General features: G+C 47.4%; 1 protein-coding gene across 3 annotated transcripts in view; it reads left to right on the top strand.

Moving 5' to 3' along the window:
• The first annotated feature begins 11,442 nt into the window (after window positions 1-11,442).
• UPF1 (UPF1 RNA helicase and ATPase) overlaps window positions 11,443-22,349 on the top strand; it is a 36,077-nt gene continuing 25,170 nt past the window's right edge. For all 3 annotated transcript variants that reach the window (XM_082835691.1, XM_082835690.1, XM_082835689.1), the window contains exon 1: window positions 11,443-11,915. In XM_082835691.1, coding sequence (XP_082691817.1) covers window positions 11,694-11,915 — 222 coding nt within the window. In that variant the 5' untranslated portion in view covers window positions 11,443-11,693. The remainder of the gene's footprint in view (window positions 11,916-22,349) is intronic.

Raw genomic sequence — 22,349 nt, 5'->3', positions numbered from 1 at the left:
AAGAAAATGAAAAAGACAACCCACAGAATGGGAGAAAACACGTGCAAATCATATACCTGACAAGGGACTTGTATCCAGTATCCAAAAAGAACTCTTACACATCAATAGTAAAAATATAAATAACAATTTACAAAGGGCAAAGGACTTGAAGAGACATTTCTCCCCCCAAACAACAACCTTGAGGAAGGCGAGCAAACTTTGAAAGCCACACTTCCTGATTTTGAAAATTACTCCAAAGCCATAGTCATCATGACAGCATGGTACTAACATAAGAATAAACAAATATATCAATAAAATTGAATTGGGAATCCAGAAATAAAGCCTTACATTCATGATCAGTTGATTTTTAACAAGGATGCTTTCTTAGCCCGTTTGGGCTGCTATAACAAATACCACCGACTGGATGGCTTAAACAGACATTTATTTCTCACAGCTCTGGAGGCTGTAAGTCCAAACTCAAGATGCTAGCCAATTCAGTTCCTGGTGAGAGCTCTCTTCCTGGCTTGTAGAGGGCCACCTGCTTGCTGTGGCTCGATCTGGCGTCTCTTCTTATAAGGGTACTAATCCCCATTATTAAGGCCCTACCCTCATGACCTCATCAAGCCCTAATTACCTCCCAAAGGCCCTGCTTCCTAATACCATCACATTGGAGGTTAGGGTTTCAGTATACAAATTTAGGGGGGGACACAAACATTCATTTTATAACAGGTACCAAGACCATTCAATGGGGAAGGAATAATCTCTTTGGCAAAAGGTACTAGAACAACTGGATAGCCACATACAAAAAAAATGAACTTGGACCCCTACCTCACACCATACACAAAATTAACTCAAAATGGATCAAAGACATAAATATAAGAGCTAAAATCATACTACTCTTAGAAAAAAACATAAGGGTTAATCTCCATGACCTTGGATTAGCAATGGTTTCTTGAAAATGACACCCAAAGCACAAGCAACAAAAGAAACAAGTAGATCAACGTGCCTTTTTTTTGAGGAGCCCTTGGCCTCTGTATGCTCAAAGCACATGAAGATGTTGATGGGTCTTGAGTTTGCAGGAGAAACATGCCAGAGGTGACTGAGAATGGAAGATTTTGAAAAAGTGTGATGATCCTTTTAGTTATCCCTTCAACCTATAAACATGGGTAATAGGTCTCCTCCATGTTCTCCCCAAGCAGTAATATGGGCTCGTGACTTGGCCACTGAAACATTTACTGAGCACCTACTGTGTGCTAAGTCTTGTGTTCGGCCCTGTGCATACAGCAGTGAATGAAACTGACACAGTTCCTGCCTTCAGAGAACTGATTTCTGCCTCACCTTGGGTTGGGTTCTCTAGAAGCTGAGCCTGAGATGGAGATTCAAGGTTGTGTGAGTTTGGGGGAAACTTGTGAGGGAGTGAAGGATGCAGGACAATTTAGGGAAGGAGCAGGCAAGGAAGTGGGCTCAACTGGTGTGTCAAGCCTCCACTGATCTAGGGGGGACCCTGGAGCATGAGAAGCCCAAGTTGTTCCTACTTTGGTGCAAGGGGTCTGGCCTCTGGTTCCCCATGCCAGTTGGTCCTTGGTGTGGGCTTCCCTAGGGGATGTGTGTTTTGGGGGGCATAACCTCCCTGGTGAGGCAGTTCGGGTGAGGGCAATTCACGATGGGTGGCTGTGAGCTGTTAGCAGACAATATTTACAGCAGCTGGGGTAGGGGTGCAGCAGCCAGTAAAGGAGATCTGGGTGGGAGACCTGCAGCATCCTCTCCAAAAAAATAATGAACATTCGACAAAGAATCACACTGACAATAATTTAATCAAAATTATGATCAATGTGTTACCAAACCAAACTTGGGGCCACTTGTCCACTTGTAGCAAAGCCAATCTACTGACACCAGGTTGTGGGGAAGGAAAGTGCAGCGTTTACTGCAGGGCACCAAGCAAGGAGTACAGGCAGCTAGAGGCTCTCCCTCAAAAGGCTCTCCCTGATGGTTTTCAGGGGAAGGCTTTTAAAGACAGTGAGGGAGGGGAGTTGTGGGGTGTGTGATCAGCTCATGGACTTTCTTCTAATCGGCTGGTGGTGAGGTAATTGGGAGTCAACATCATCAATCTTCCGGTTCCAGCTGATCTGGGGGTCTATGTGCTCGTGGGCAGCATGCAGTTAACTTCTACCTGGTACGAGTTTCAGTATCTGCAAAATAACTCAAAGGACATGGCTCAGAATATTATCTATAGCCCTTGAGAAGGAACTAAAAGTCCTTGACTTTGTTTAATGCCTAACCTGAAATTATTTTGTCTTGCTTGACTCTTTTCCTTTCTAGCTGAATCTTCCCATTTCTCTGATTAAATTTATTCTTTGGAACTTGGGAAAGGCCTAGGAGGCTAAAGTTTTTTCTGCAGACAAGACGCAGGCGGAAGACATGGGAGGTGGGGTCTGTCCTGGGATGGCCCCACAGGGTCCTGTTCAGTTACAAATGCTGGCTCTGAAAAGGGCTCCATCAGAGGAAGGGAAAGGAAAGTCTTGGGGTGACAGGGAAAGGAGGGATAAGGCATGAGTCTGCAATTCTGGCTACCATGCCTCCAGCTTTGCTGGAGAACTAAAGTGCAATGGAAGGGCTTGGGGCTCAGCTGCTCCAGACCACATTCTAGGGCTGGCTTCCCTCCTGAGGCACCTCAGCCAGGATATCACCCAGCCCATGACAGCTGAGGCTGTCCTGCCCTTAGGGGTGTAACAACCAAATCTGAGGTTGGGGCAAGTCATTTGTTACTAGTGATGGACACGTAAGTTGTTTGGAATCCTTTGCTTTTACCAACTAACCTGAAGTTAAATATCTTGTACGTCTGTGTTAGTTATCCATTGCTGTGTAACAAGTTATACCCAAAGTTAGTAGTTAAAAAAGATAGACCTTGTTATCTCATAGTTTCCGTAAGTCAGGAATTTGGGAGTGGCTTGCCCTGGTGGATCTGGCTCAGAGTCTCTTAGGAGCTTGTGGTCAAGTTATTGGCTAGAGCTGGAGCCAGAGGAAACTCTCCTGGGGCTGTAGGATTCATTGCCACAGATGGGCGGCAGCAGGTGCTGGCTGATGGTGAGAGATCTTAGTTCTTCTCCCTGAGGCTTCTCCACAGCAATGCTTGAGTGTCCTCATGATGTGGTAGCTTGCGTCCCCTTGAGTGAGTGACCAGGAGAGGGCAAGGCAGAAACCTCAATTCCTCCAATATCATGCAGTTTCTTCCGTCACCTTCTGTTTTGCCTTCTATTCATTAGCTGCAAGTCACTAAGTCCAGTTACACTCAAGGGGAGGGCAATCGAAAAAAGTGTCAAAGGATTTGAGGACTTTTTTTTTTTTTTTTTTTTTTGTGGTACGCGGGCCTCCCAATGTTGTGGCCTCTCCCGTGTGGAGCACAGGCTCTGGACGCGCAGGCTCAGCGGCCATGGCTCACGGGCCCAGCCGCTCCGCGGCATGTGGGATCTTCCCGGACCGGGGCATGAACCTGTGTCCCTTGCATCGGCAGGCGGACTCTCAACCACTGCGCCACCAGGGAAGCCCTTGAGGACATATTTTAAACTTCCAAAATGTTGATGAGGAGCGACTTTTAAATTGAGATAAAATCCCATAACATAAAATTCATAATTTTAAAGTAGACAATTCAGGGAATTCCCTCACGGTCCAGTGGTTAGGACTCCATGGTTTCACTGCCAAGGGTGCAGGTTCAATCCCTGGTCAGGGAACTAAGATCCTACAAGCCAAGCGGCGCTGCCCAAGAAAAGAAGAAGTAGACAATTCATTGATTTTTTAGTCTATTCACAATGTTATCACCATTATCTCATTCCAGAACTTTTCCATCATCCCCCAGAGAAACCCCATCCCTGTTGCAATTCCCCCTCCCCCATATCCTGTCAAGCACCATTCTACTTCCTATCTTTATGAATTGCCTACTCTCAGTACCTCATAGGAATGGAATCATACAGTATTTGTCCTTCTTGGCCTGGCTCATTTCAATGTTAATCTCATCTAAAAAATACCTAGAGATCTAGAATAACGTTTAACCAAATATCTGGATACCATGGCCTAGTGAAGTTGACACCCAAAATTAACCATCGTAAGTCCACCCCTTGTCAACTTGGCAATCATACACATGTACTTAAACCATACTTAATTTTCAAATAAAGTGTCATGCAGTTACTTATTGTGTCAGGCAAAATTATAACCAGGTCATAATTTTGCCTAACACAATACAACTTTCCTGTATACAATGAAAATGCACTAACCTTTTCTCTAGAGGAGAATGCAAAGTCCTTGGATGATGTTTACTTTTGTTCTTGATAAACTTTAAGTTAAATACTACAATGTAAAGCTAACAATACTTAAATACTGTACTATAAAGTCAATACGTCTCATGTTCCGTGATAAGAGGATAAGAGAAGGAAGAATATATAGATATTACACACACACATACATAGCAAAAAAAAGAAGAAATACTCATGACAATTTCAGTCCTCACTTGTGTAACTGGTCACGTGGTCATGGCTGGTATTAACTACCTTCTTCTACTACCTGTTCCATATTCCCTTTGCCCTCAGCAAGCACCTGAGTGGTCATCGTCTTCTACCTCATAGGGTGACCCCAAACTTCATTCCTGAAGGGTCTGGGCCATTAGCAGTCCGAACTGAACGGAGTTGTTGTAGTTTTCCATTGACCTTAATCACAGGACCATGGTAATACTAAGATATGACTTCAGGGATCTCCTGTGGTCGAGACATGCTTTTCCTTACCTCCATTGTGGAGTAGAAGGCTAATTTCCCCCTTGGACGTCACGACCCATCACCTCAGCCAGCACAGTCACCCCCTTCCTTGCCTGTTGATTCAGAGGCATGAGGAACCCAAAGTGGCCAGATGGCTGTCTCAACTTCCAGTTCAATGAAATCATTGTTTCTCCTGGTCTAATCATTCCTCCCCTTGAAATGAAGACCTCTAGGCCAGTAGAGCATAAGGTCATGCAGACAGGAAGCAAAAGTTTTGCTAAGGGGTCACTAGTGGTAATAGTGAAAGGTGCCACTCCCACATCCACACCTTGATTCCTGGATCCGTGAATCCTGGCTATCAGACTCAGACCACATGCAGCCTCCTGGAGAGGCCTCCTCAGCCCTGCAAGGTACTGCCACCTTGCTGGCACTGTAACTGAGTCTTCAAATGGCCATTCTATTGCTCTATCAAACTAGCTGCTTCAGGATGATGGGGAACATGGTAAGACCAGTGAATTCATCGCCACACTTCATTTGCTGTGCAGCGAGTTTCTTGATCAAAAGAACGCTATGTGGAGCACCATCATGGCGGACGAGGCATTCTGTAAGTCCACAGATGGTAGTTTTGGTAGAAGCATTACATGCAGAGAAGGCAATTCCACATCCAGAGTAAGTATCTATTCCAGTAAACAAAATGCTGCTTCTTCCATGATGGAAGTGGTCCAAAGTGATCAACCTGCCATTGGGTAGCTGGCCAGGCAATGGTGCCATACTGGGGGATCAGGGTTGGTCTCTGTTGTCGGCAGATTGGGCATTCGGCAGTGGCCATAACTGGCCTGGCCTTAGTGAATGGAAGTCCAGGTGGCTGAGCCCACGCATAACTTCCATTCCTGCCACCATGGCCACTTGTTCATGCATGGTCCATTAGGTGGTGACAGGAGTGGCTGGGAAAAGAAGCTGACTGGTGTTCCCAGAATGGGTCATCCTGTCCATTCGATTATTAAAATACTCCTCTGTTGGGTTCACCCTTCGGTGAGCAATCACATGGGACACAAATATCTTCGCATTCCTCCCCCCCCCCCGCCATTCAAGGACGTCTATCTACATAGTCTTCCCCAGACTTTCTTGTTCCCAGTTTTCCAATGTCGTTCTTTCCAAGTCCCTGACCATCCAAACAAACCATTGGCTGCAGCCTATGAATCGGTGTATAATCATACATTTGGCCATTTCTCCCTCCAAGCAAAATGAACAGCTAAGTGCACTGGCTGAAATTCTGCCCACTGGGGGGAGTTCCCTTCGTGGCTGTCCTTCAGGGCTGTCACAGAGGGGCTGTAGTTTTACAGCTGTCCACTTTTGGTGGTGCCTGCATATTGCGCAGCCCCATCTGTAATCCAGGCCCAAGATGTCTCTTCCTCTGTCAACTGATCACAGGAAACTCTGCATAAGGCCATAGGTGCAGGCTGGGAGAGAGAAGGCAGTGTAACCAAAGTGGGGACCATGGGCATTTGGCCCATTTTTTCAGGTAACTTACTTTTGCCTTCAGGGTCTGTTTGGGCCTGATATATATATATTTTAAAAATTAATTAATTGATTAATTTTTGGCTGCATTCAGTCTTCGTTGCTGCGCACGGGCTTTCTCTAGTTGCGGTGAGCAGGGGGGCTACTCTTCGTTTTGGTGCGCAGGTTTCTCATTGTGGTGGCTTCTCTTGTTGCGGAGCATGGGGTCTAGGTGCGCGGGCTTCAGTAGTTGTGGCTTGCAGGCTCAGTAGTTGTGGCGCACGGGCTTAGTTGCTCCATGGCATGTGGAATCTTCCTGGACCAGGGCTCGAACCCATGTCCCCTGCATTGTCAGCCGAATTCTTAACCACTGGGCCACCAGGGAAGCCCAGGCCTGATCTTATATACATACCCCTTCCATTTGATGATGGGCTGCTGTGCACATCCTGTTTTATGGGTTGATGGATCAGACAGTGCTCAGTTCATGATGGCAGCTCAGATCCCATAGTAACTTGGTGGCTCATGGTGAAGGGTTCAGTCTCTACTAAGGCCCAGTAGCAGGCGTAAAGCTGTTTCCCCAAAGGAAAGTATTTACCTGCAGAGGATGGCAGGGCTTTGCTCCAAAATCCTAAGGGCTTGTGCTGCATTTCATCTACATGGGCTGCCAAAGGCTCCAAAGAGCATCGCTATCTGCCACTGACACCATTTGATCTGCTGGATCTTACAAAGTGGCAGAACAGTTTGCACAGCAGCCTGGACCTGTTGCAGAGCCCTCTCTTGTTCTGGGTCTCACTCAAAACCAGCAGTTTTTCAGGTCACTTGGTAAGTGGGCCAGAGTAACACACCCAAATGAGGAATATGTTGCCTCCACAATCCAAAGAGGCCACTAGGCTTTGTGTCCCTTTCTTGGTGACAGATGGGGCCAGATGCAACAACTTAAGCCACCTCAGAAGGGATACCTCTACAGTCCCCACACCTCTGGATCCCTAAAAATTACACTGAGCTAGAAGGCCCCTGAATTTTTGTTGGATTTGTTTCCTACTCTCTGACATGCAAATGTCTTACCAGTAAGTCCATAATGTTTGCTACTTCTTGTTCACTAGGTTCAATCAGCATAATGTCATCATTATAATGGACCAGTGTGACATCTTGTGAAAGGGAAAGGTGATCAAGATTTCTGAGAACTAAATTGTGACATGGGGCTGGAGAGTTGATGTACCCCTGAGGTAGGCCAGTGAAGGTGTAGTAGGTAGGCCAGTGAAGCTGGTCTCTTCAGCTGAAAGCAAACTACTTCTGGTCTTGGACAAGGATGGAGAAAAAGGCACTTGCCACCTATATAGCTGCATACCAGGTACCGAGAATGTGTTTATTTGCTCAAGGAATGAAACCACATCTGGTAGGGCAGCTGCAACTGGAGTCAACCACCTGCTTAAGCTTGTGATAACCCACTGTCATTCTCCAAGCTCCATCTGTCCTCAGTACATGCCAAATAGCAGAGTTGAATGGGGATGTGCATTCAATCGCACCTTTCAAGTCCTTGATGTCGGCACTGATCTCTGCCATCCCTCCAGGAATGCAGTATTATTTTTGGTTTACCATTTTCTTAGCTAGAGACAGTTCTAGTGGCTTTCACTTGACCTTTCCCACCATAATAGCCCTCACTCCATAGGTCAGGGAATGAATGTGAGGATTCTGCCAGCTGTTAAGTGTATCTATTCCAATTATGTATTCCAGAACTGGGGAAATACCACAGGATGGGTTCAGGGATCCACTGGACCCATTGTGAAATGGACCAGCTAAAACTCCATTGATAACTTGACTTCCATAAGCCCCTATTCTTTTTTTTTTTAAGTTTTAAGTTTTTTTAAAAAAATAGTTATTTATTTATTTATTTTTTGGCTGCATCGGGTCTAAGTTGTGGCAGGCAGGATCTTTTATTGAGGCGCGCTGGGCTTCTCTCTAGTTGTGGCTTGCATGCATGCTCAATAGTTGTGGTGTGCGGGCTTAATTGCCCTGTAGCATGTGGGATCTTATTTCCCTGACCAGGGATGGAACCCGTGTCCCCTGCATTGGAAGGTGGATTCTTAACCACTGGACCACCAGGGACGTCCCCATAAGCCCCTATTCTGATTGATGGACCACAATGATGTTTCGGGTCTCCCAGAATTAGTGTTGGTTCAGAGCCAGTGTCCAGTAATTCCTGAAAGGCCTAATTATTTCCTTTTCCCCAGTGCACAGTCACCCTGGTAAAGGGCCATAGGTTTCATTGGAGAAGACTGGGAGAAATGTTAACATACAAATTTTTGGTAGTGTGCCAGGGTCCTTCCTCAAGGGCACTCAGCCTCATCTTCCTTAAAGATGTTCTGGGTTTGTGAACTGGATCAAGTCTGAGGATTGATTGAGGGGCTGCGACTCTCTATTTTTATGATTCAAGTTAGACTTTTGTTCACTTGACCTAGAACTTTTCTGCTTAAACAGATCAAATAAGAACTTAGTAGGCTTCCCATCTATTTCACTTCTAGGAACACCATGATCAGCGAGCCAATGCCATAGGTCTCTGTGAGTCAGACTATCCTGATTTTTTTTTTTTTTTTCCTGATCGCTGCTTTGACCCTGATGTCCATTATGGTAATGACACCCACCTTGCCTTTGGTGTTTGAGTGCCACCACTTGGCTTGTGCCAACCCGGGATTCAATTACTCTCATTGCATTTAGGTTTCCCAATTCAGTGGCAGCAGTTACTGTTATAAGTTCTGAGCTACAGAGAAGAGAGATCATAGAGCTCCTCCAGGATGCTGGGGTTCCCCTCACAAATTTATTTCTCACAATCATGGTGAAAGTTGTATCCTTGGGACCTCCCAGGTTGGGTGAGTAGGTCTTAAATGACAACTCCACTCTACATTTTCATCTCCCTAGGCCTTAGACTCCTTTCCTCAAGAGTAAACCATAGTTACTGTTGAATTGTTTATTTCTCCTTTCAATTTATCACATTTTGCTTCATGTATTTTGGGTCTCTACTGTTAGGTAGAGACCCAAAATACATTATTTCTTCCTGATAGACTGAAACTTTTATCATTATATAATGTTCTTTGTCCCAAGTAACAATTTTTGTCTTAACATCTGAGGTTAGTATAGCCAGTCCAGCTCTCTTTGGGTTACTGTTTGCATGGAGTGTCTTTTTCTCTCCATTTACTTTCAATTTTGTCTTTGAATCTAAAGTGAGTCTTTTGTAGACAGCATAGTTGAACCATGATTTTAAAAAATCAGTTCTGACAATCTCTGTCTTTTAAGTGGAGAATTTAATCCATTTACAGTTAGTGTAATTACACATAAAGACTTATTTCTGCCATTTGCTATTTGCTTTCTATATGTCATGTCTTTTTTTTCAATTCCTCCATTACCGACTTCTTTTGTGTTAAATAGATATGCTTTACTGTATTATCAAATACACTAAAACGTTTTGCAAATGTGAGTGTATGTAGGACATAAGAGGAGATCCTTAGAAATGGAATTGCTAGGTCAAATGCAGGGCAGGGCATGCATTTAAAACTCTGACAAGGGGGACTTCCCTGGTGGTACAGTGGTTAAGAATCCATCTGCCAATGCAGGGGACATGGGTTCGAGCCCTTCTCTGGGAAGATCTCACATGCCACGGAGCAACTAAGCCCATGTGCCACAGCTACTGAGCCTGAGCTCTAGACCCTGAGAGCCACAACTACTGAGCCAGAGTGCCACAACTACTGAAGCCCATGCACCTAGAGCCTTGCTCTGCAACAAGAGAAGCCACTGCAATGAGAAGCCCGCGCACCGCAACGAAGAGTAGCCCCCACTCGCCACAACAAGAGAAAGCCCGTGCACAGCAACGAAGACCCAACGCAGCCAAAAATAAATAAATAAAATTAATTAATTAAAAAAAAATAAATAAAACTCTGATAAGTTTTCCCACATTGGTCTTAAATGCTTCTACCAATTCAATTGGATATTTTCCATAGAGGGCTTTGCATTTTATTGAAAGCATCTGTTGGCTTGTTGGGATTCTCCCTTAAACTCTCACCCTGGAGAGGGGGACCTAATTATTCATTTTTTATATTCCCACATTTTAGTGCACAGGAAGCCAAAAAAGATGTGAAGAAGGAAAAAGGAAACTCTTATCATGTTGTGACAGGAATATTGGAAAATGAGGAACAATGCAGCATCAGGAACTTTTAATGTAGCCATGCAAACTAGGAGCCCTGTGAGCTGACTTCAAGTATTTAGTCCCAGAATCTTGGGAAGTGGCAGGTTCTCGAAGACACTTTACAAAAAAGGAAACTGAGGCTAGAAGTTAGGAAATTAATGCTCATAAACTAGTAACTGAACTTTTACTGAGCACCTCCTGTGTGTTGGCATTATTCTTCCCATGGGGAAGCCCATGATCACATGGTCAGCTCCTGTCCACATGGAACTTTCCTTTATAAATACTTCTTAAGGGAGTAAATAGTAGCTCATTTATTCCTCATTCCATCTTAATGGCTATTATTTCCCTTTCCCAGATGAGAAAACCCTAGGCTCAGAGAGGTGAAATCACTTGTACAAAGCCACACAGCCAGTAGGTGGTCAGGTCTGGATTTCAACTCAGAGCAAGTACTCCCAATCGGTTTGTTATATACTGCCTCTGAATAATATTATTGTCCAGAGCAGCAGCAATCACCATTTCCGCGTGCTAGGCTCTGTGGTAAGGACTGTCCCCATTCATTTATTCAACGAATGCACACTGAGCAGCTACTTTGTGCCAGGCGCCTCCATTCTAAAGATGGGTTAACAGGCCCAGGGAGCTTCTTCGAGAGATGGGGACGCACCGCACCGTCCTGGTCAAGCCTCCCCAGCTGGGTGTTCCACCTATGTAAGGCATTCAGTTGGCGCTCAGTTAACCCAAGACACTGCCACCGTCTCTAAAGACACAGACGACCAAGTCCGAAACCAACCTCTGCCCCAGTGCCACAGAGCAGCGGTTGGGGCGTGACCACGTACTGGAGCGCCTGCTGAGACGGCAGTTGGAAGCCCCGCCCCCCACGCGTGCACGTTGCGCATCCCGTCGGCCCGCTAGGCTCCGGGAGTCCGGGCGCGGTTGGAGGCGTCCTCAAGGAGTGCGCGCGCCTGCGCCGGCGTCGGGCTCGCGCACGCACACCTGCGCCGGCGTCGGGCTCGCGCACGCGCACGGCGGCGACGGCAGCGGTGGCGGCGGTTCCTGCCGAGGGCTGCGAGGGCGGGCGGCTCCGAAGGAAGCGGCGAAGCTGAGAGGCTCGGCGGCAGCGGCGGCGGTTTGGCGCGCGTGACTCTCGACCCTGCTCGCTCTGCGGCGGGCGTTTTGATCCGTTTCACGGGCGCGGGCGCAGCGGCGGCGGCGGCAGCCCGAGGCCTGCGGCCTAGGCCTCAGCGCGGCGGCGGGCTCGAGTGAGGTGTGGAGCCGGCCTGAGAGCTCTACGCGGCGGCACCATGAGCGTGGAGGCGTACGGGCCCAGCTCGCAGACGCTCACCTTCCTGGACACTGAGGAGGCCGAGCTGCTCGGCGCCGACACCCAGGGCTCCGAGTTCGAGTTTACCGACTTCACTCTCCCCAGCCAGACGCAGACGCCCCCCGGCGGCCCCGGAGGTGGCGGCGCTGGGGCCCCGGTCTGCGCGGGCCCGGGCGCGGCGGCCGGACAGCTCGACGCGCAGGTGAGCGGCACATGGCGACGCCGGAAGCCAGGGCCGGGCCTCGGCGGTCGGGGACCTGCCCCGGTTTCCCCTCCAGCCGGGCCCGGGCTGATCTGCTCGGGTCCCACAGCCCGGCCGGGTCCGGAGTAACCTGGCCGGGCATCTCCCGCTCAGGACGTGCCCGGAGTAACCTGCCCCAGTTTCCGCTCTCCAGCCGGACCCGGGTAGATCTCCTTCAAGTTCCGCTCTGGTTGCGTCCGAGTGATCTCAGGACCTAGCTCAGGCCGGGTCTTACGTGATCTGTCCCAAGTCCTCTTCCGGGCCTGTCCGAGGTGAGCGGCCCTAGGTCCGTCTCTGGACAGGTTGGGGGCGACTTGTCCCCGAGTTCTCCTCCAGCTGGGTCAGTGCCCTGCTCAAACCAGCTCCGGGGTGATCTGCTCCGGTTCCCCCTCTGGCTGATGCGACCGCCCTGCCCCACTCCCTTACCTGTGGTCGCAGCCATCGGGGCACCCCCGCCCCCATTCATGCCCACTGTGCGGCGGGTTCATATTTCACCGGGCCCTGGGATGCTGGCGAGAGGAGGGTCGAGGCTTCCCCAGCAGACACGGAATTTTTGCATCCAATCGAGAACCCCCACACTCTCTGGCTTTTAAGATTATTCATGAAGCAGTTTGCGTTTTGTTTTTCCTTCTTGCATTGCCTGTTGCTGAAATCGACCTGTTACGTAACTCCACAGCCCTGCCTTGGAAAAGTTGGTTTTGAGTTTGTTCCTCCAATGGGGCCGTGGTAGTGGGTTTCATATAAATGGTTCTGCCACGTCAGAAAGTTTTGTTCTTAATAATGTGAACATTTAGCGAAGGCTGCTCAGTTATTTTAAATTTGGGTTTGTGTTACGAGAGTGTGTTAGGCATACACTTCCTGGACCTGGGTCCTTGCCCCGGGGTGGGAGAAGGGGCTGGCAGTGGTCTTGGGCTGGGCTCCCCAGGAATGTAGCCATCTTCCTGTGGATCTCAGATTCCATTCCTGTGCCTGGCACCTCCCTCAGGTTTATTTTCCTGAATTCTCAGCCAGGGAGGAGCTATAGGGTTCACCTTGTCATAGGTGTCCCTTAGCAAGAGGATCCACCGCCAGGGTGCGGGGAGCTAACCCATCCTCAGCCAGAGTGAGCTCAAACCCTGTCCTGGAGGAGGGGGCTTACATTCTAGTTGGATGAGTCATTCCCGTGGGTAGACCACCCACCTGGACTTTCTTTTAGCCCCTAATAGAAGCAGAAAACATTTGACTCATGCTAACCCCAGATTCCTTAAAAATAGAAGCTTGATGGGTGGGGCATCAGGGAGAACAGGTGTGCACCATATGTATGTTTTTTGGGTTTTGTTTACATATGGTGGGGGAAGGTAGGAGAGAGGGGAGAGTTTGCATGGAGAAATGAATGAGCCGCTGGAGGCTCATGATAACGCCTGTAGTTTCATACTCTGTAGACCTGTTTCCACAGCTGTAAAATGGGGATAACAGCTATATTTTTGTTACTTTTAAACATACGTGAAATCTGGACTCATGTATGAATGGATAGACCAGATAGTGCTGTCTGTAATTTGTGTCCAGCGTGTGCGGAAGGCTGAGGATAAAGATCTCTTGGTTGAGCAGTGTGCCATGACCCGTGGCAGCTCAGGGTTGTGAGAGGTAATCGTTTTATTGGAAATCCTGTTTAAACTGTAGCCTATAAAACAGCAAGCCTGGAGCAGCTCTGAGTTCTAGTTGGGTTCTTTTTTTTTTTTTTAAATTAATAAATAAATATATTTACTTATTTATTTTTGGCTGCATTGGGTCTTTGTTGCTGTGTGCGGGCTTTCTCTAGTTGTGGTGAGTGGGGGCTACTCATTGTGTTGGCTTCTCTTGTATCGGAGCACAGGCTCTAGGCACGTGGGCTCAGTAGTTGTGGCTCACGGGCTCTAGAGCGCAGGCTCAGTAGTTGTGGCTCACGGGCTTAGTTGCTCTGCGGCATGTGGGATCTTCCCGGACCAGGGCTCGAACCCATGTCCCCTGCATTGGCAGGCGGATTCTTAACCACTGGGCCACCAGGGAAGTCCCTGGGCTTCTATTCTGAGTGCCTTTTGATTTTATGTTATTGGATGAGTGGCTGTGGATTGTCAAGTGCTGGGCAACCACTTTTGTTTCACAGCTTTACTGAGGTAGAATTCACATACCATACACTTCACCCATTCAAAGTGTGCAATTCAGTGACTTCAGTACATTCAGAGTTGTGCAGCCACCACCACAGTCGATTTTAGGACATTTTCATCACCATAAAAAGAAGCCCTGCACCCCTTAGCCTGTCAGTCCTCCCTTCTCTAACCCCAGGCAGCCACTAATCTTTCTATCTCTGGATTTATGTACTCTGGACATTTCATATAAATAGACATATAGTATGTGGTCTTTTGTTCTTTTACTGAGCATGTTTTCAAGGTTCATCTATGTTGTGGCATGTATCTGCTCCATTCCTTATTATGACTGAATGATATTCCACAGCACAGACAGACCACATTTTGTTTATCCACTTACCTGTCGGTGGACATTTGAGTTGTTTTTGTTTTTAGCTGTTATGGAAAATGCTGCTGTGAACGTCTGTGTAGAGGTTTCTGTGTGGACGTAAGCCTTCAGTGAAATTGGTGGGTGGTATGGTAACAACTGCCTGTTGCTTTTTCGGGTGCTGCCAGACTGCTTTCCGGTGTGTAGCCACTTTTGATATCAGTCTTGACTGCCAGTTTTGCACAGTTGGTTTCATCTGAAAGTTTGTTGAGGTAACACATGTGTGTCTTGGCCAGGGTGGGAGAATGGCAGGCAGAGGTGACTCCTGCTGAGCTCTGAGTTGGTTCCAATGACACTTGTTTTCTTGTTTATTATTTGAAACTGATATTTATCAAAGCCCTGACAGGTGTCCTTAAGATAAAGGGACAGTTTTCTTTTGGGTATTTGACCCTTTCCTGGCCCCTTCCCCTGCCCCTCAAAGGGCAGGGAAAGGTAATTTTGGAAGTCCTTTGCATAATAGCTGGTATTACAGACCTTCTGGTCTGCCTAGTTGGAATATTTCCCCTTGACTGTTGCTACTATTGTGTTTCCTCCAAACATTGGAATTATGGTGAAAATCTTAAGAGTTGGGAACACTGCCAAACAAAAAAAAAGAAATGAACCATTGATACAGCCAGCAACATGGATGTATCTTCAAATAATTACAGTGAGTGAAAGATGCACTTAAAAAAGAGTATATACTCTTTGATTCTGTTCATATAAAACTCTAGAAAGTGCTAGGTAACCTACAGTGACAGAAGGCAGATCAGTGGTTGTGGGGAGGGGAGGAAAGGAGAGAGGGATGGCAAAGGCATGAGGAGACTGAGGGTGATGGATGTGTTTGTTACCTTTATTGATGGATTCACCGGTGTTTATGTACATTGATGTGTGTCAATTTATAAAATTATAAAGAACTGCTACCTACTCTTCAAAACCTGCTGCCTTCAGAAGTCAGGGAAGGCTGTTCCAGCATATCCTTGATTGTCCAGGTAAACAGATCATCTTCTGCTTCCTGGCCCTCAGCTTATGGTGAGGAGTGAGTTCCATAGAGTTCCGGGGTTCCTAAAAGTGGTGAGTTTAAAATTTGAGTCAGCCTTTTTTTGTTCCGTGAACACTCAGTACAGCTGTGACATAAGTACGCCTTGAGAAAATTGGAGATGAGATGCTGCTAACCTCGCAGGAGCTCTGGCATGTGTTCTACCTGTACTTTCCTCTTATTGGATTTCTGGCGTTTGGTTCCAAACCCCCGAAAGGGAGGGCTTACGTGTCAGTTACTGCTTAATAAGCGAAATAACTCGTAACTCTATTTACCCAATTAGTTTTGTTACCCAGATTCAGCATGATTGGGGGGAAAAGGTAACACTAATACAATACCAATATTAACAGCAGAACAAAGGTCTCTATCAATCTAGCTCCCACAACCAAAAAAGAGAGGCATCTTTCTAATAGCTTTACTGGGCTTCCCTGGTGGTGCAGTGGTTTAGAATCCACCTGCCAATGCAGGGGACACGGGTTCGAGCCCTGGTCCGGGATGATCCCACATGCCGCAGAGCAACTAAGCCCATGTGCCACAACTACTGAGCCTGTGCTCTAGAGCCCGCGAGCCGCAACTACTGAGCCCGCGTGCCTAGAGCCCGTGCTCCGCAACAAGGGAAGCCACTGCAGTGAGAAGCCTGTGCACCGCAATGAAGAGTAGCCCCCGGTCGCCGCAGGTAGAGAAAGCCCGTGCAGAGCAATGAAGACCCAGTGCAGCCAAAAAAAAAGTAATAATAAAATAAATACCTTTACTGAGGTATGGTCATATACCAGGGTCCTCTTGTTTGTTTGTTTTTTTATAATTTTTACAATTTCACACACCTTGATCTGGGTCATAGATATAAGCAGGTAAGACATACTTTTTTTTTTTTTTTTTTTTTTTGGCTTTGCCAAGCAGCTTGCAGGATCTTAGTTCCCCGACCAGGGACTGAACCCGGGCCCCTGGCATTGGAAGCACGGAGTCCTAACCACTAGACCGCCAGGCAGTTCCCGAGGCCTCTTGTTTTTAAGTGTTCAATTCAGTGTTTCGTGTTTTTTTTGGTAAATTTACTGGGCTCTGTAGCCATCCCAACAGTCACTCACTGTCCTGAGTTCTCTTTCATGCCACCTTTCCTTTCCTCTTCTATTTTTGCTCCTTCTAATCTTGGTAGTTTCTTGTTAAAGCTCTAAGGTAGGGAGATCGGGTGACCCCGCGCTTCCCATTCCAGGTCACACACTGGGGAGATGTGGTGCCTCGTGTGCTAGGTAGGTTCTGTGCTGGTGTTCAGAGGTAGGAGCTGAGGCCTGGCCACACTGCTCATGTGGTGAGCCTGGGAGCCCTCATGTGTCTGTTCACGTTTTGTTTTGTTCCCTCTGCACAGACTCTCAGGCTGACCTCCTCAGCCTGGTTCTCAATGCCCGTCCTCTCAGTACTTCTGTTTCACTGTCTTGCTGTGCTTGGGGAGGGCTGACTCCCACTGGGAGTCAAAGTAAGTCCTTTGCCAACTGCAGCTGCTTTGTTAGAAATGGCAGGTGCTGCCCAGTCTGCAGTTGACCCTGGGGACAGTGAGGGCCCAGAGGAGGGAAAGGGAAAAAAGCCTTTGTGAGTGGTGGTCCTTGAGTTGTTCAGGAAGTGCACCCTGAACAACTTGGGCACAGGGCTTGGCATGGAGGGAAAAGGGCTGTTGTCCACGACGAGGGGCTCGGGCTGGATCCTGGAGCCTTGTGTTGCTGCTGAGGGGTGCCGTGACCTCCCTTGAAAGGAAGGGCCCTTAGGTGGCAGGGAGACCTGTCAGAGTTTGGCTGAGGCTAGAAGGGGAGCTCAGGCAGAGAGCTCTGGGGTCAGAAGTGTGCCCTCAGGTGCGCACATGTGTGAACTACCACAGTACCAGGTGGCCACAGTGGCCACTCCTCCTCAGGCACATGCTCGTCACTGCGCTGAGCACCCTGTTGTCCCCGAGTCCTCATAACTCCTCTAGAGCAGGCGTGAGTTCTTTTCTGATGGTTTTCATCAGGGCCCGGGATCCCCCTGGGCTGAGGCAGGGCTCCCCTTGGATGGGAGGTGTGAGTAGGGGGTCAGCAGACCTTTGGAGGTGCTGCCCCGAGAGCTGGGTGAGAGGCCTTGCAGGAGGGAGAGGCCCCACCAGAGCGCTGTGCGCAGGGGCTGGAGGGGCAGATTGTGGGCAGTGGCTCTCAACTGAGGGGCAGTTGTGGTGGTTAGCGTGGTAGGGGTGGTCTTTTGGTGGTATAGGACAGTCCAGCTCACAGAGAAGGGCCAAGATGACCATTGTGTTCAGTGGGACCCAGAGCAGAATGTGGCCTGGGAGGTGCAGAGGGGGCAGTGAGTCGGGCCGGGTCTTTAGTGCTCCCTTTTCCAAGTCTTATGGGGCCCCAGTCTTGGGGGTCTTTGAACTCTTCTTGCCGGAAGAGCTTTCCTTGAGGGCAAAATCCTACTTCCTCTGATAAACAACAGGAATGCCGGGTCCTGGGATCCCATGGCTGGCATAGGGTCCTTGTGCCTTTTTATGTGTGTTGATCCACTAGCAGCTTGCAAGTTGGACAACTGAGCCGGGTTTCTCAGGATCCCTGTGGACTGTTGCCAGGACGGCTTCTAGACAGTACAGTTGATTCAGGCTGCCTGCTGAGCTGTGAGTAGCCCTTTGTCATGACTGAGGATAGCACCTTCCTATCTACTCTAGCTCCTCGCATAGCTCAGCTGCCAGGGCTGACAGTGAACCTGGAGGGGTTGCTGCCTCATCCCGAGGCAGAAGCCATTTGGTACAGTCTGTGCTCATCTTCCATCACTCCTTTCAAGTGCATGGCTCTGCAGAGCTAACACAGATTCCAGGCAGCCACCTTGTCCACCTGTATTGTGTAAAAATGTTTATTAGGAATTCTCTCGTGTATAAGTAGATAAAGCAAATCCTGCCCATCTGTCTTCTTGATTTGATGGTTCTGAAGATTTTCTTTTCTCTCTTTTTTCTTTTTCTTTGCTGAAGTGTTTTAAAGCAAATCCAACTTGTCATTTCACTCTTCTGAGGTTGAGCCATATGAGTTAGTGATACTCAACCATTTAGACTTATGCTATTTAGAATGCATTTCTAAAAACATGAAAAGGGCATCTTTCCTTCATAGCCGTACTGCTGTGGTCAGACAAACAGCACCAACAGTAGTTTTTCAGGATCATCTAATATTGAATACATGGGGCTTCCCTTTCTCCACAGTCAGATTATTTACCTGGTCCGGATCCCTGTGAGGTCTAGTGTTAATGTGATTGATTGTCACGTCTCCAGCCCTGCTCTTCTGGGCAGCCCCTCCCTCTTCTTCTTTTCATGCCACTGAGCCAGGATCCGGTCCAGGTCATTGTCCTGTGAGGTGTCCTGCCTTCTGGACTGAACCTCTCCTCACAGCCTGGCTTCTCCCTGCAGGTGTGGGTGGATTCCATGTCAGTCTGTGAGCTCCTTTGCGAGTGGCTGACCCCAGAGCTGGGCAGGCAGGGGCAGCACAGGGTGAGCTGCAGACACCTCAAACAGGTCGAGGATATTCTTGAGCTTTGAAATGAACGGCAGGGGTGGACTTGGCATTTGGTCAAAACAAGGGTCTACTGAAAAGAGGGAGGCAGGTAGAACTCCTTTAACCCAAAGCTCAGGGACTGCTGTGTTGGGTGGGACCATGTGAAGTTCCCTTCATTGTAGGTCAAAAATGGTCAAATCTCAACAATTTCTTGTGGTTAAAACTAATGGATTAAAGAAGGCTAAGAGATTACATCACAAATAATGTGTAATTGTTAACTGGGTCTTGGATTTAAAAAACTGTAAAGGACATTATTAGAACATTGGGAAAATGTGTCTATGTGTATTAGATATCAGTATTACATCAGCATTATTCCCGAGTGTGATGTTTATATTGCGGTTGTGTGGAGAAAGCCCTTGTCCTGGGACCTATGATTCTGAAATGGATCAGGAACAGAAAAGTATGTGTGTGTGTGAACACATGTGTGCATATGTGTGCAGAGCAAGAGAGGGAGAGAGCAAATGTGGCAAAATGTGAGTGGCTGGTGGATCCAGATGGTGGGTGTGTGGGTCATTCATTCTCTGTAGTTTTGAAACTTTTTCAAAAGCTGAGGGAGAGCGGATCTTCTGTTAGCCTTTTCCTGAGGCAGGGCTCAGAGACCTGGTAGTTCCTCTCTGCCTCAGGTCACCTGAGGGAAAGGCGATTTCCCACTCGCTCTTTTTTATTTAAGTTGTGGAAGAAAAGAATAAATGATGAGTCATTTTACATCTCATCCTTATATTTTGATTGAGAAGATATGTTCATTTAGCTAACACTGTGAGAGCCTCCTGGGGTGTGGGCTCAGTTCTAGGTGTGGAGGTCAGAGCAGGGAGCAGGACCGGCAGAGCTGGCCCCACTGGTGCCCCTCAGATAGGGTCAGGGGAGGCCTCCCTAGGAGGTGCCCTGTGGACCGGGACTGAAGGACCAGGAGCCATCTGTGTAGAAGCCAGGGGGATAGTGAGTGCAAAGGCCCTGGGACATTGGCATAGTCGGGGATTGAGGGACAGGAATGTCTATTTCATGCTGAGTGGTATGACGCTTATGAGGTTTGGGGTAAAAATTTATGGTCTAAAAGTTCTTACCAGCACAGTTAGTGGTAATTTTTGAACTGATGTGCTTTTCCTTTGTGGGAATGAAGTGGCCTCTCTTCCTGCTGTTCTGAGGTGCACTGAGTTCTGCAGTGGGTCGTAAGAAACTCTCTGGGCAGAAAACCTCTGCAAGACCTTGATCAGCTCAGCAGCTCATAGATGGACTTCAATAATGAGTGTCCAGAGCAGGGGTGGAGGGAGAACTGTTTCCTTCGCTTTCTAGACCCAGTGACACGGTGCCTGGGGATGGGCTTGGTGCCAGGGGTGCGGGGAGGACTTTCCCTTCTTGAGCCCAGCAGGACCCAGGAGTCCTGGCTGGAGGTGATGGGTTGATAACCTCAGTCCTGTGCCAGACAAGGACACTCCCCTCCCTTCTTCCATTACGTCGCCTGGCTTGGATTGTGGGCCTTCTCTGTGCCAGGCACTGTTTAGTGCTTTAACTCATTTAATTATAGTTGCTAAGGTCAAATGTATTTTTGAAGTTAATGTTTATCTTAAAACTTTCCAGAAAGTAGAGGGAGAAATTAACAAGCCAGCTATAGAAGTCTGTGTTGTGGTCAGGTCACAGCTGGGCAGGAGTGGGGCTGGGCAGGGGTTGGACAAGTGCATGTGGTGTGTAGGTGTGCGTAAGTACTTGTGAGGAGGGACAAACCCACGCCCCCCCAGCCACACAGCTACAGGGCCTACTGGGGAATCCGGACTCCTCTCTCTCTAGTCTCCCTGCCTTCAGTGGGGGGTGAGGGAGAATCCATCTGACCTTGTGTTGTGTCGGTATTGTATTGTCTCTTGAGAGTTCCTAGAGCAGGTCCTAGAACGGACTTAGATTTCCTGCTCCTTATTAAACCCGAAGGGGTATGAGTGATGCAGAGAAAGGGTCGTCACATGGTTGGTCAGGCTCTGTTAAGAGCCTCACACATTCCTGATGTGCCCTCTGCTGGTTCACTCTTCCCTCTGTGAGGGGAGATGAAGTGTGGGATCTGAGGCCTGGATGAAGCAGGAGTGGGTGGAATGAAGTCACCTGGTGTCACGCAGGTGTCCGTATTACTCCACATACTAATTTTTATGTTTCAGGAAAGTAAAGATTCACATATCACTAAGGATATTTCTTTACACATAAAAGTTTATACAACCTGATGAGACATTTTAAGAGTTCTTCTAGACTAGGAGTTAGCAAGCATTTTCTTTTTTTTTTTTTTAAATTAACCATTTTTTATTTTATTTTAAAAATTATTTATTTATTTATTTATTTTGGCACGGGCTTCTCTAAGGCGTGCCATCTTAGTTGCGGTATATGGGATCTTAGTTCCCTGACCAGGGATCGAACCTGGGCCCCCTGCATTGGGATCGTGGAGTCTTAACCACTGGACCACCAGGGAAGTCCCCCAACCGTGTTTTAAATTGAAGTATAGTTAATTTACAATATTGTGTTAGTTTCAGGTATACAGCAGAATGATTCAGTTATATATATATTCTTTTTCAGATTCTTTTCCATTATAGGTTATTACAAGATATTGAATGTAGCACCCTATACTGTAGGTCCCTGTTGTTTTATCGATTTTATAGTAGCAGGGTGTATATGTCAATTTCAAACTCCTAATTAACATCCCCCCATCAGTCCCTTTGGTAACCATAAGTTTGTTTTCTATAGTTGTGAGTCCATTTCTGTTTTGAAAATAAGTTCATTTGTTTCATTTTTTTAGATTTCACATGCAAGTGATATCGTGATATTTGTCTTTCTCTGTCTGACTTCACTTAATAAGTGACTTCACTTAATATGATAATATGATATGTCCATCCATGTTGCTGCAAATGACATTATTTCATTCTTTTTTATGGCTGAGTCATATTCCATTTTATGTATATGTACCACATCTTCTTATACATTCCTCTGTCGATGGACATTTAGGCTCCTTCCATGTCTTGGCTGTTGTAAATAGTGCTGCTGTGAACATTGGGGTGCATGTACATTTCGAATTAGAGTTTTCTTGGGATATATGCCCAGGAGTGGGATTGCTGGGTCATATGGTAGTTCTATTTTTAGTTTCTTGAGGAACCTCCATACTGTTCTCCATAGTGGCTGCACCAATTTACATTCCCACCAACAGCAAAGGAGAGTTCCTTTTTCTCCACGCCCTCTCCAGCATTTATTGTTCGTAGACTTTTTAATCATGGCCATTCTGACTGGTGTGAGGTGATACCTCGTAGTTTTGGCTTGCATTTCTCTAATAATTAG

This window comes from Leucopleurus acutus (genome assembly GCF_964270905.1).
Source record: "Leucopleurus acutus genome assembly, chromosome: 3".
NCBI lineage: Eukaryota > Metazoa > Chordata > Mammalia > Artiodactyla > Delphinidae > Leucopleurus > Leucopleurus acutus.
Note: the sequence above shows the minus strand (reverse complement) of the source record. Positions and strands in the feature narration are given on the sequence as shown.